The 14,994-nt window shown below is 42.8% G+C and overlaps 1 protein-coding gene across 3 annotated transcripts in view; it reads left to right on the forward strand.

Annotated features, from left to right (window-relative positions):
* BACE2 (beta-secretase 2) overlaps positions 1 to 2,219 on the forward strand; it is a 125,378-nt gene extending 123,159 nt beyond the window's left edge. For 2 of the 3 annotated variants that reach the window (XM_049874907.1, XM_049874906.1), the window contains one exon: positions 265 to 2,219. In XM_049874907.1, coding sequence (XP_049730864.1) covers positions 265 to 518 — 254 coding nt within the window. In that variant the 3' untranslated portion in view covers positions 519 to 2,219. The remainder of the gene's footprint in view (positions 1 to 264) is intronic. The other variant, XM_049874909.1, reaches the window with a different exon arrangement.
* The last annotated feature ends 12,775 nt before the right edge of the window (positions 2,220 to 14,994 follow it).

The following is a 14,994-nucleotide window of genomic DNA, read 5'->3' on the forward strand; positions in this document are numbered from 1 at the left end:
GCCCCTCTGTACGTGGCCCTCCACCACATGGCTCACGTCCACAGACGTCCAAACGCTCTGTCACCCCAGTGCACAGGGGACTGGGCGCTGGAGTCACCCTGCCATGGTTGCCTCTCGCAGCGCGTACTCCAGTATTGGAGTCACCGGAACCCGAGCGCCGACTGGGCTGTGGTATCATTGAGCAAGGGTTTGTCTCTTTCGTCCTGTGTTAGAGATCGGCGGCTCGTTTCACAGCTCTGGATTTCTCCCCTTTTGTCTCCTCAGAAATTGCAGGTGCTCCAGTGTCTGAAATTTCTGGGCCCTTCTCAACCGACGACATAGCCAGCAACTGTGTCCCCGCCCTCCCTCTGAAGGAGCCCATTCTCTGGATTGTCTCGTATTCGCTCATGAGCGTGTGTGGGATCATCCTTCTAGTCTTAATCATCCTGCTGCTTCTTCCGTTCCGGTGTCAGCATCGCCCCTGCCACCCCGAGGTCGTCAATGACGAGTCCTCTCTTGTGCGGCATCGCTGGAAATGAACCCTCCTCTGCTCTCGGGTGACCTTGAACTCAACCATGACGAGAATGACGTCTCAAGTGCAACAGGCAGGGCTGTGAGCCCAGGCTTCCTCCTATATCCACGAGTCTTAAATCAATATTGTGCTCCCAGATGCCTTCCAGATTCACTGTATTTTGATTCTTGGTTTTAAAGTCTCCTCCTTCTCCCCTACATCCAAGAGAAATGATAATAAAAAAAAAAAAAAAAAAAAAAAAACACCTTTTTCTAAACCAAAACAGAGTGAATTGGACTTCAGGCTTTATGTGACTGGTTATGCCAAAACGTCTAGACATGACGCCAAAAAACGCAAGCCATGGCTCATTTTCGTCTTTCTCAGATCTCTGGAGAAAGTGCATATAGTTTGTAACCCCTCTTAGCTTACAGTAAACCTTTTATATTAATTGCATTTAAAGGCTATTTTGCACCAGATCTCACCCTGGGTCGGTGTGGGAGCAGAAGGCTTGCAATATAATGGCAGGAGAAGAAGCCGGGGGCGCTGCCCTCTTCTGAGTCGGAAACAGGGCAGCAGCCCTTTTTGTGGGTCTCTCTTTGTGCTCTGAATGGGAGCTGGAACCCACTAGGAGGTCATCCCCTGACTGTATTCACCAGCCTCTTCTGAAGACAGACAGCCTTTGCCCATCGCAGTAGAGTGGGCAAGAAGCCTATCCTTTTGTGCCCAATATTTCTGAGTGTCATTGGTGTAAAACTAAAAACCTACCTCTGTTGAGACTTTGCCCAGGGTGCCAAGCCTGTGGGGGTGCAACAGCCTGGCTGTAGCCATTACTCTCACCTAAAGGAACCCTCATTCCAGCAGGCCAGATGTCACAGGTGCTGAACCATACATCAACCCAGAAATGTTCTGTCTCCCAGCTGGTCATTGTCACACATGCTTACTCTTACTTAAAATTAATAAGCAGTGTCTTGAGAAAAACCAATTATATTTCACTAGTTAGGTTGTGGAGTCCCTGGGTGGCACAAACAGTTATGTACTCAACTACTACCCAGAAGACTGGTGGTTCAAACCCACCCAGAGGTGCCTTGAAAGACAGGCTGGCTTCCAAAAGGTCACAGCCTTGAAAACCCTACAGAGCAGTTCTACTCTGCCCACATGGTCGCCGTGAGTCAGAATCGACCCATGACAACTAACAACAGTTCGGTGGTTTTTCTTTCCAGATCTTGCCTAGAGGTAGATGGTTACTACCCTACTGAGAGATAGGAAAATGGTTAAATGCCCGTACTTCTGACCAACTCTCAGGGAATGCAGATGAGAAGCGTGAAAAGAAAGTAGAGGAAACTTAGACTCTTCTTTGTGCTTTGAAACCATGTCTTCCATTTGCAGAACCCTCTGGGCTCAAGCTCACCACCCTAATCAGTAAATAAATCTGCTTAGCATTTGACCTACTTGCTCCTTGCCTTTGGTGAGTTCAGTCTTTGGTGATGAACTGGGTGCGTGGTGTCCTCATTTGGGCAAATCCCATTTGTTAGCATTGTTTGAGGCCTTTGCCAAAGAAAAGTGTAAGCCTTTAACTTGACGTAGCCAGCCTTCTATGATCTGATGTAATGTGGAGAGGGGTTCAGAGCCAATGTCCCTCCTCCCTTGGTTGTATACCAAATCCAGTGTTCTCTTTGTATTGCTTTTGGGATGGGCTGGACATACAATAAAATTCCAATGTAAGGGCTAAGCGTTGAGTACCTCCTCTGACTGCAATGTCATTTGTGTTCTTGTGCGTGTTTCAGCCATCTCCTCGGCTCACCAGTCCTTGGATAGCACAAACAAGTGTGTGGCTACTAACCGAAAGGTTGGTGGTTTGAATCCACCCAGAGGCACCTCGGAAGAAAGGCCTGGTGATCTAATGCCAAAGATCAAAGCCATTAAAAACTCCATGAAGTGCAGTTCTGCTCTGACACACATAGGGTCACCAAGAGCCGGGGTGGACTTGACGGCAACTGGTTTTCCTGGCTTTGCTGACTCCGTCTCCAGCCTCCATATTAAGAATTATATGGCTGTTACAAAGAGACAGGGAGGCCACTTCCTGCATGTCAGAGTGTCTTCATAGACTCTCCAGCAACCAGAGGGAATCTTCTGTGAGCTTCTTGTGAGAGCTGATATGAGTTACATCTTGGAAGGAAAATTAATCTTCTGTCTGTTCTTCAAGATGGGTTGACGCATGGAGGGGGTGATGCCCTTTTGGAATAGTATAGAGAGAAGAGATCCTGTTATCAGATGCTCAGTATCACTCCTGGTCCCAGCTAGTCGAGAGCGCCTCGTCTCAAAAGGCATTTCCAAGTGAACTCTCCGGAAGTCCAACTTTCTTCTAGTCGTGTTGGCTTTTTCATTGATCCCTGTTTTGTGGACCACTTCACAGAGCAGTGGAGTCAACGCCCCTAGACTGTCCTCCCCTGGCTGTGGAAAATCCAGACCCCTGAAATAAAACAAGGCAATTGCAGGTCTGACCTAGTTAGCTCTGCTGCTTATTCTCTAAGCAGTCATCCTGTGTTTTCCTCTTATCGTGTTAGGTTTCTGAGATGGAAGACATTTGTCTTGCAACAGACAGGCAGGCACTGTTCCCAGCATCCACAACAGTAGCAAGTTAGGTTTCAAGTTGGGGTGTTTGAACGAATTTGCTATGGTGCTCTGTATTTCATACCAAAATTCTCTACCTTTTCATCTCAGATGTCATTGGATGTGACATTTTAATGGGAATACTTAAATTACAAAGGCATAACTTAGCAACAAGAATGAGATAGACAATTGAATATGGGACATTTTTCTGGCAGAACGTGCTGCTAGAAATTGAACTTTGAGTTAAAACCCTGTTAGTGACACCCATCTCCTCAAGTGATGTAAATGGTTACTTCACTTGGCAAACATTCAAGGAGACTTGCTTTGAACAGGAAAGGAAGTAGCAGCCCTTTGAGGGCATCATGTTTCTACCGTGTGATAAAAACTGTGGAAAATGCTGGGACACGATCCTTTCCTGAAAGATGAAGCTTAGTGTGAGATTGTTGTCAGAAACCTCGTCAGCTCTCCAATGGGAAATGGATGCTTCTATGTTCACAATAGTATTTTTAGTCAGAATGATGATTTATGCTCTTGATAACTTATTTGGTAGTCCGAAATGAAGCCCTGCCTTCAGAAACTGCAACGGCTTATTAAAAAATTCACAAGAAATGAGGATTGATTCTATTTTTTTTTTCCTTGTGAATTCAAAAGAACCACAAGCAATAGGTGTCGGATGATTTGTGCTACAACACACAATTTCACATTTCTGGGGAACCTAAAACAAAGCTACCTGGCATTAAAGAACCAGATGTCTGGTGTGTGATGGCAGGAAATGGTCCCTGAATGCCTTCCACTCACGAACACTCGGACGGCCTTTGCCTGACACATCATTAGATGCAGAGATTTCTGCGGGAGAGAAATTTGGGGTCAGTTATGGTTCAAAATTACTTAAGTAATTCTCCACGGTACAGTTTTACCAGCTCCACGGAGCTCTGGATAATAGTTTGGGAAAGGAGTGGTGATTTGGAGGTGCCATGATTTCATTTGAGAGGTGAAGAGGTGTTATTTAATGTTAAATGAGCTTGCCTCATCCTCCCAAGGAAGGTTTAGTGCCAAGTTCTGGCCTTCTGCCACTTAATGTCACTGCGAATAAATCACTGTCCAACAGCCTGTTTTATTAAAAAAAAAACAATAATTAAGTTTCATAGACTTTATCCTTATTAGTGGAAACCAAATAATTGAGTGGAATCCCAGTGTGTCTTGTCTTGCATGAACTTAGAATTGATAATGGAACTGTTCAGAGGAAAAATTTGCTGCTAAAAATTGTTTTTTAAAGGAAAACCACTAAACATCATGACACGTAAAATTATGGGTTTTTTGCCAAGAGAGAGAATAGATTTTTAGTGCCAAGAAAACTCCACACAACAGAACTTACTGTGTACATTTTAGATACTCAGATTTGGATTAATGGCAGTTTCCCAATTAAATTGCAAACTGGAAAAACCACATTTTGAGAGTGGGAAAGAAAAATAAAATTAAAGCTATGCTGACAAAAAGAAGCGGAATTAGCTCTTCTGGTAAAGTACCTTTCATTCCAGGTATTCTCAAATTCTGCCTTTAAAGTTGCTGAATCAATTGGACATGTGATTTATTTTAAGAATGTTAAGCTGGAGTCAGGCATCGGATATCAACATTGAAAAGTAGGGGAAAAAAGTGTCATGTTAGACTTGGGATTGCCCAAGCCTATGAAAAAAGGGCTGGTTAATTCAAGGAATGGAGGGCAGGGGAGGCTGGGACTTGGGGCAAAGTCTAATCTGGGAAGGGAGGTAGGATAAGAAGGCAGTATCCCTCAATCAGTTGACAGGCACCATGGTCTAGGTGAATGGAAAACATTTTCAGTATGCCCTAGTCATCACAAGTTTTTAGCACATCTAGCTTTTTAGGAAGCCCTGGTGGCACAGTGATTAAGAGCTTGGCTGCTAACCAAAAGCCTGGCAGTTCAAATCCACCAGCCACTCCTTGGAAACCCTATAGGGCAGTTCTACTCTGTCCTATAGGGTTGCTGTCATGGATTGAGTTGTGCCCCCCAAAAATGTGTGTCAACTGGCTAGGCCATAATTCCCAGTATTGTGTGATTGTCCACCATTTTGTGATCTGTTGTGATTATCCTATGTGTTGTAAATCCTAACCACTATGATGTTAATGAGGTGGGATTAGAGGCAGGACTCAGTCTACAGGATTAGGTTGTATCTTCAGTCAATCTCTTTTGAGATATAAAAGAGAGAAGCGAGCTGAGAGGAGAGGGACTTCATACCACCAACCAAGAAGTGCATCCTTTGGACCCGGGGTCCCTGTGCTGAGAAGCTTCTAGACCAAAAGACTGATGACGAGGACCTTACCCCAGAACCGACAGAGAAAGAAAGTCTTCCCCTGGAGCTGGTATCCTCAATTCAGACTTCTAGCCTCCTAGACTGTGGGAGAATAAATCTGTTTTTGAAAGCCATCTTCTTGGGGTATTTCTGTTGTAGCAGCACTAGACAACTAAGACAGTCGCTGTGAGTCAGAATAGACTTGACAGCAACAGGTTTGGTTTTGGTTTACTTTTTAGGAAACAGGGCAGTGGTGGTTCCGTGGTAGAATGCTCTCTTTCCATGTGGGGGTTGGACCCGAGATCCATTCCTGGCTGATGCATCTCAAGCGCAGCCAACACCCATCTGTCACTGGAAGCTTGCATGTTGCTATGAAGCTGAACAGGTCTCAGTGGAGCTTCCAGACTGACACAGACTAGGAAGAAAGACCTGGTGACCTACTTCTGAAAATCAGTCAATGAAAACTCAGTGGATCACAACAGCCTGATGTGCAGCTGATCATGGGGATGGTGCAGGATTGGACAGCATTTAATTCCAGTGTGCATGGGGTCACCTTGAGTCAGGGGCCGACTCAACAGCAACCTTCTGGGAGCTTTCCAAATGAACCTCTGGTTTTATAGCATGTCGAAGAGAAATAATGAAGCAGAGAAACTTGCTTTGTGTACCATATTTAGAATACATCGAAGTCAAGAAATTCGAGATGCCTGAACTCCTTGGCAGGCTCAGTCCTCACTGAAGGTTCAAGGTCATGCACTGGAAGTTCATGGGCGAGGTCAAAAGGCAGCTGAGAAGGGACCCTGGTGGCAGTTGCCCTGATAGTCACGTTGAAAGACAAAGCCAGTCTGACTTGCCATGTCCACCCAGCCCTGCTGGGCCTGCCACTGTTTCTGAAGTCGTCATACTTCTATCAGAAACAATTCCAGAAAGAAGAGCTTGAGGGGGTTGAGGGCTCCTTCACATCCCTCCTGTAAGCCTCTAGCCCTGGTCCATCAGTGTGGTCCTTGGACCACCTGCATCTCTAGCCAGATGTGTGTCATCCTGGCCCTCATCCCAGTCCTATTCAGTGCAAAAGGAGCCTGGGAATCTGATTTTTAAGCTCTCCAGATGAGCCTTGTGAACACATACCCGTGCTTTCAGACTTGGGCAAGTACCCAGCGTTGTTAAGAATGTCCTTCTGGGGTGAGTGAAGACAGCCTGATGTGGCCATTAGCCATACTTGTGGATACAAAAGGGAGGACAAAGCCAAGCCCCTTAGTGATGTCTGTGTATCTGGAAAACCTCTTGCTTATTTATTGAAATGAAGTATAAATGCCATGAAGACTCACAACTTCAACCAATAACATGTATTTTCTTTCCTATCCTGAGCTTTCTATGAGTCTCTGTAAGCAGATGTTATGCACCAACGTCCAGTGTTTCTACACTAAATTACAGAGTGGCATTCCATGGTGCACTTGTCCTTAAAGAGCACACAGCATCTAAAGGCTGGGCCAAGGGCACCATAAAAATTCTGATAAATTCAAATACAGCCCATGCCAAGAGCAAATGGAGGATCTCTGGTCTTTGATGGCTCAAGGCCACCATGTGAAACAAAGCAAGCCTGTGTGCCCCATGGATTCTCCATGTCCTTGTTTGGACGCTGTTCCCAAGGAAGTGATTCTGGATGTTTCTGGTTATTATTTCAGGATATGGGAACGGGCATATGGTAAAATATCCACTTGCCTCTGGAAATCTGCTAGTCAGGGTTTCCCCATGCCCTGAGAGTTGGCAGGAATGTTGGCTTAAAACCAGTTGCCATCAAGTTGACTCCAACTCATGGCGACCCCATGTGTGTCAGAGTGGAACTTGCTCCAGAGGATTGTCAATGGCTGATATTTTGGACATAGATCTCCGGGCTTCATTTCCACGGCACCTCTGTGTGGACTCGAATTGCCAACCTCTCAGTTAGCAGCCGAGCACGTTCATTGTTTTGCACCACCCAGGGACTCCGTTTGTTGTAGTTGTTGTTAGATGCCATCAGGTTGGCTCCAACTTGTAACGAACTTATGCATAGCAGAAGAAAACGTTGCCCTGTCCTGCGCCAGCCTCACAATTGTTGCTGTGTTTGAGACTATTATTGCAGCCACTGTGTCAATCCATCTCATTGACAGTCTCCCTCTTTTTCACTGACCTTCTACTTTACCAAGCATGATGTCTTTCTTGAGTACTTGGTCCCTTCTGATAACATGTCCAAAGTAAGTGAGACAAAGCATCATCAGCCTTGCTTCTGAGGACCATACTCGCTGTACTGCCTCCAAGACAGATTTATTCGTTCTTCTGGCAGTCCATAGTATATACACAATTCTTCTTCAGACTTCCTTTTTCATTGTCCAGATTTCCCATGCACATAAGGTGATTGAAAAGGCCATGGCTTGGGTCAGGCTCACCTCAGTCCTCAAAGTGACATCTTTGCTTTTTAAGATTTTAAAGCGGTCTTTTGCGCAGATTTGTCCAATGCAATACATCAGTTTCTTGACTGCTACTTCCATGGGCATTGATTGTTGATCCAAGAAGAATGAAATCCTTGACAACTTCAGTTTCTTCTCCACGTATCACGTTGTTTATTAGTCTAGTTGTAAGGAGTTTTGTTTTCTTTATGTTCAGATGTAAGGGGCTGCCTTTACAAATGGAGAATTGTGTAGAATCAACAGGCTAATAGCTAAATTGTACATAACTCACGGGTATACCCCGAATGAATCATTCTGAGTAGTATATTTTTCCCTGTTATTACTAATTATACCATTATAAATTATAGATTTATAATATAGATTTCAAATAAGTTGAGCACAGCTGTCATTTTGGTGGTATCACTCATAGGAGATGTGAAATCTTAAGTGTTTTCCAACACCTGACTCTTGGTATTTGTAGTTTTCTGTAGAAAACTATGGAATGTTTCTATGTCTTTTTCATTCATGATATGCACCTGGATCAGAATATCATGAGAAAGTAGTTGTCTCCAAAGGGCAGGGCTTATTTCTTTCTAGTGTGAAAAGCTGTATGTGGACGCTAAGGTTTTGGCTTGCTACATTTTACCTACTGAAATACAATTTCACATTTATTTGAGACTAACTCTCCCAAATGAAATGTTAAGAAAACATTAAAAGTTTGTCTATTTGAGATAATGAAAAAAGTAAACAGTCTATTGATCCATAATGAAAATCACCGAAAATATAATCCCTTACCTCTGGTTTCTTCTGCAATTTTATGTTCTCTATTGCTAGTGGTGAACACTTGGAATTGTTTGATTTTCCTAATTATAGACGTAATGCCATACATTCTTATTGGTGAGGTTTGAAATTCTGTTTAATGTTGAAATTGCTTAGTACATTTGGGAGGAAAGAGAATGAATTAGATGTCTCACGTGCTGGTAAAAGCTGGATTTTTTGTCGTATTTCCTTGTATTGTTAATTTGCACAAGTTACACATACATAAAGTCATGGAAAATGGCAGCTTATTTTTTTCTGAAAGAGGGTGGAACCCCGCAGTGCTTGGGTTCCATGTAGTCTAATACAGGTACTGAGAGAACCTTTCTCATAGGAAGACTTTGCAAAGTGTTATTTGTATGTATCCTAGATTAATAATCTTTAACATGCAATTCTTAGCTGTAACCTGTATTTTAGGAAGTGTGCAGATTTGTTTTTACATTTCCTTTTTGGGATTGTTCTCTTTCTCCAGCACACCATGTTGATTTAAATTAAAGATTGAGAAAAACCAAGGGCTGAGGGTAAAGGGTTCTTCAGTCCATTTGGAAGTGACTCTCCAGCTGCTGATAAATGCCCAGCGTGTACCCTTCACAGCAAGACTGTTCTAAAATCATCTTATTTTTATACTCACATGGTCCACCAATTTCAGATGTACACCATTTCAAAAAGAAGTCAAATATTTTGGTGTATTTGAATAAACAGTACTTCCAACTTGTACCATTTGATTTTTTTTTTAATATTCATTTCTCTCGGATCACACTTCTGAAATTACTGGAGGGGACATATTATGGTTCACTGACTTCTGCTACCTTCATATACCAAGCCAGTTGCCATCTAGTCGATTCTGACGCATGGCGACCCCACATGTGTAATAGATCTGTGCTCCATAGAGTTTTCAATGGTTTATTTTTTGGAAGTAGATTCCCAGGTCTTTCCTCCAAAGTACCTCTGAGTGGACTTGAACTGCCAATCGTTCAGTTAGCTGCCCAGCACATTAACCATTTGTATAACTAAGGGGCTCCTAGGTAATATCGGTTCCTGGAAAGTATTCAAGATACATTGAGTGGAGGGAGGGCTCAAGCCCAATCATTAGGATATAAAGCATGCTGAAGATGGGAGAAGAATAAAGTGCTTTTAAAATCTGGGAACCCTACAGGGGCAGAGCGAAACTCCACATAGATAAGAAAACCCATGAGCACATTTAGGTGGTGTTATGGATTGAATTGTGTCCCCCCAAAATGTGTGTCAACTAGGCCATAAGTCCCAATGTTATGTGACTGTCCACCATTTTGTCATCTGATGTGATTTTCCTATGTGTTGTAAATCCTACCTCTATGATGTTAATGAGGCAGGATTAGAGGCAGGTATGTTAATCAGGCAGGACTCAACCTACAAGATTAGGTTGTATCTTAAATCAATCTCTTTTTGAGGTATAAAAAGGAGAACTGAGCAGAGAGGAGAGGGACCTCATGCCACCAAGAATGAAGAACCAGGAGGGGAATGCATCCTTTGGATCTGGGGTCCCTGGACTAAGAAGCTCCTAGACCAGGAGAAGATTGATGACAAGGACGTTCCCCCAAAGCTGACAGAGACAAAAAGCCTTCCCCGAGAGCTAGCATGCTGAATTCAGACTTCGAGCCTCCTAGACTGTGAGGGAGTAAATTTGTTAAAGCCATCCGCTTGTGGCATTTCTGTTACAGCAGCACTAGATGACTAAGACAGGCAGTATTAAGGGTTGGATAAAACTGTTCACCCTTGTTCTGGGGACTGAATATGAGGTTGTATACACCTGTGCCATCTGTCCGTCATCCCTCACTCGTTCCCACAATCACCTGCAAGGTGGTAGTAGTGTCCCCATTTAACAGAGAAACCAGCTCAGAGTCACTTGTCAAAAAAAAAAAAAAAAAACACAGCTAGAAAAGTGTTTGCCCTGGGATTAAACCAGTTACCACGGAGTCAGCCCTGACTCAAGGCCACCGTAGGTGTGTCAGGGTAGAACTATGCACCATAGGGTTTTTCATGGCTGATCTTCCAGAAGTAGATCACCAGGCCTTTCTTCAAGGTGCCTCTGGGTGGACTCGAACTGCCAACCTTTCAGCTGGTAGCCAAGTGTGTTAACTCTTTGCACCACCAGGACTCCAGGTTTATCCCGCCTTCAAGAGCAAAGGTCTCTCTAAACCTTACTATCTTACATGAGGTTTTAAGTCACACTTTCTAGAAATGTGACGTGCTATTCACATGAGTAAAGGAGCCCTGGTGGCACAATGGGTTAAAGGGCTGAAAGGTTGGTGGTTCGAAACTACTCACCGGCCCCACAGGAGAAAAGACCTGCCAGTCTGCTAGCATAAAGATTACAGCCTTGGAAACCCTATGGGGCAGTTCTACTCTGTTATATAGGGTTGCTATGAGTTGGAATCAACTAGATGCCCACACAACAATAACGTGTGTGGGTAAGGATTCAATTAGTGGTTGACACCCTAGAGCCTGGTATGGCCAACTCAACAAAGCAAATCTTACTTTACAGAACTGACATCATCCATAAGCTGTGATCTAGCTGCTACACACACGAATCCTTTAAAAACACGTTTCTTTCAATACTAGACACTTTTTGTTTGACAGTAATACCCCCCCCCAAAAAATGACAGTAATACCCAGAAAAGAAAAAAAGAATTTCGAACCTTTAGAAGGTGAAGCAATAGTTACTGGAGAAACAGAATAGGATATTTATTCTCTAATAAGGAAACAGCTAATTTGCTTTCTGTTTAAGGTTTATTTTATAGCTAAACTCACAAGTTTACCCAGTTTGTGGCATCCATAAGCTGTGGGCAGCATCGCAGATGCCATTGTCTGTGTTTTTCGCTAGGTGGTGCTGTTGGCAAACTTTGTAGAATGGCTTTGTGCCTTTATTCATTCTGTGTAACTCTTACAGTACGTGATAATAGCAAGTTAGGCTTCTCTTGTTTTTGTTAACTCTCTACTTTACCAAACATGCCCTTCCTAGCGATTGCTCTTCTCCCAAAGTAAGAGGGCCGAAGTCTCGAAATCCTCTCTTCTAAGGAACATCCTGGTTGTATTTCTTCCAAGACTGACTTGTTGGTTCTTCTGTCAGTCCATGGTATACGAACGAACGTCCAACTTACCTACAACCCGCAGTTACAAGGAGACTCCGTAAAACCTATTATATTAAAAATTCAAAGTACATGCAATGGTTCGTAAAAACAAATGGTTGCTACTTTGTGACACACATCAAAACATGATTATTATTACCGTATTACTAAGTGTCTTAGTCATCTAGTGCTGCTATAACAGAAATACCACAAGTGGATGGCTTTAAGAAAGAGAAATTTATTCTCTCACAGTCTGGTAGGTTACAAGTCCAAATTCAGGGTGTCAGCTTCAAGGAAAGGTGTCCTCTCTCTGTTGGCTTCGGAGGAAGGTCCTTGTCCTCAATCTTTCGATGGTTGAGGAGCTTCTCAGGCACAGGGATCCCAGGCCCAAAGGACACGCTCTGCTCCTGGTGCTGCTTTCTTGGTGGTACGAGGTCCCAATTTTCTGCTTGCTTCCTTTTTCTTTTATCTCTTGAGAGAGAAAAGGTGGTGCAGGCCACACCTCAGGGCAACTCCCTTTACCTTGGATCAGGGAGGTGACCTGAGCAAGGGTGGTGTTATAATCCCACCCTAATCCTCTCAACATAAAACTACAATGACAAAGTGGAGGACAGCCACACATGGTCTAACCAAGTTGATACACACATTTTTGGAGGGGACATAATTCAATCCATGACATTAAGCTGAAGATACTTTAGTATATCTGTAAGTGTTTCTTTAATGTTTTTTATACCTAGAAAGGCACACTATATGCTAAGACAAACATCTAACTGACGTTAAACACGAACCATACCTAAAAACTGTTCCATACATAACTGTCCTGACCTTACATACAAATTCGACTTAAAGACAGATTTAGGAACAAAATTTGTTTGTAATCTGGGGATTGCCTCTACTCAGTATTCTTCGGCAATACCGCAATTCGAATATATCAGCTTTTCTCCAGTCTCTGTTAGACCAGTAAGTCTGTTTTTGGTGTGAGAGTAAGAATTTCGTTCTATGTTTTTCTCCAGCTCTGTCCCAGACCCTCTATTGTGATCCCTGTCAGAGCAGTCAGTGGCGGTAGCCAGACACCATCTAGTTGTGCTGGACTCAGTCTGGTGGAGGCCGTGGTAGATGTGGTCCATTAGTCCTTTGGACTAATCGTTCCCTTGTGTCTTTGGTTTCCGTCATTCTCCCTCGCTCCAGACAGGGTGAGACCAGTGGAGTATCCGAGATGGCCGTTCATAAGCTTTTAAGACCCCAGATGCTACTCACCAGAGTAGAATGTAGAATATTTTCTCTATAAACTATGTTATGCCAACTGAGCTAGAAGTTCCCCGAGACCATGGTCCTCAGAGCCCTCAGCCCCGTAATTTGGTCCCTCAGGGAGCCTGGCTGTGTCTATGGAGCTTCCATGATGTCATTTCCTTTCTTGACTGCTGTTTCCATGGATGTGGATTGTTGATCCAAGTAGAATGAAATCATTGATAAATCTTATTAATAATGTCTGTAAAAAATTTCAGTAGTTACATATCAAATGAACAAAGTTATTAATGATAAACAGCTGCCTACAGGAGGTGAGCAGTCTCCTACTTTGCTGATGGAAAGTGTAAATTGGAACGATCTTTCCAGAAAACCTTAAAATGTCCCAGTTGTCTTTGAATCAATAATTCTTTCAGAAATCTATCCTAAAGAAAGGGAAAGGTGGACCAACCGCAATATATTGTAGAGTGAGGGAAAAAAATGATTCACTGGATAATATATCAATATTAATTAATTGATTTTAAAGAGAAATATATATGGATGTGAAAATACAGAACTGAAGAATATAGTGAGTATATATGAAACTCACGCTCACATTTTTCCCCCCAAGAAGTAGAAATTATGGATGAGGGGAATGGTTTAAGGATTTTTTATATTCTTATTTTTGTTAAAGCAATACACTTCCGTCATTAAAAAAAAAAAAATCACAGTCCCAAGAGGCTTATAAAACAGTCCCCTGCCTCACCTGTCTCCACCCCGAGATTCTACTAAGCAGAGGCAGCAACCTCCAAGAGTTCTGTTAGCCCTGGTACTTCCTACTACCTTCTGTGTTTGCCAAATGCTTAGCCAATGGGCTCTTTGTCATTGTTAGGTGCCACTGAGTCAATTCTGACTCAGTCAACACCATGTGACAGAGTAGAGCTGCCTAACAGGGTTTTCTTGCTATAATTGTTACGGAAGCAGATTGCTAGGTCTTTCATGAAGCCGCTGGATAGGTTTGAACTGCCAACCTTTTGGTAGCAGCCAAGCGCCAATAGCCTTAATACCACCTATTGAATAATTACCAACCCAGGCATTTTCTAAACCAACCCAGGCATTTTCTAAATTCCTACATTTGCTAGGAGCCATTCCATATACCTGTTCTTGCATCTGTACCCATAATTTCCTTAATGTGATTTTAATATATAGGTGGGCAAGCCTCCCCCGTCTTCTCATGTAATATTATCACATATTTATTCTAGATATCCTTTAGAAATATTGGCTGATGTTTCCAAAATCATCCTGCTGAGATTTGCTTTGGAATGGTGCTAAATTTATGGTTGAATTTAGGGAGAACTTAAATCTTTACAATATTGATCCGTCTAATTCAATAGAATGGCATGTTTCTATGTTTATTCTAAGTCGTCTGTTGTGTCCCTGAGAAGCATTCACTTCATGTAGCTCTATGCCTATTTCTTGCTGATTTAATTCCCAAGGAATTTGGATTTTCTGTTGTCATTGTAAATGGGAAGGTTTTTTTAATATTATGTTTTTAACTTGGTTATTGCTCACGTATCGGAAAGTACCTATGTTTGTGTTTTTACCTTGTCTTTGGCTACATACGTAAACTTATCATTTCTAATAATTTTTTTCTGTTTTGATTTTCTGGGGTTTCCTCAAAGAAAAGCATGCCAGCTGTGAAGAATAGGAATCTTGTCTCCTTTCTAATATTTGTGTTTTTTATTTCATGTTCTTGTCTTCTTTTTTTACGCCTTGTTTATGTTTAAGGAGTCCTTGCGTGATACAAACAGTTAAGCGTTCGACAACTAGCCAAAAGGTTGGCAGTCCCAACCCACCCAGAGGTGCTGCAGAAGAAGGACCTGGCAATCTACTTCCAAAAGGTCACACCCTTGAAAACCCTGTGGAGCAGTCCTACTCGGCACACGTGGGGTCGCCATGAGTTGGAATCAACTTGACAGCAACTATCAACAACAATTTATGTTTCAGCCTTTTTT

The sequence above is a fragment of the Elephas maximus genome, chromosome 2 (genome assembly GCF_024166365.1).
Source record: "Elephas maximus indicus isolate mEleMax1 chromosome 2, mEleMax1 primary haplotype, whole genome shotgun sequence".
Lineage (NCBI taxonomy): Eukaryota > Metazoa > Chordata > Mammalia > Proboscidea > Elephantidae > Elephas > Elephas maximus.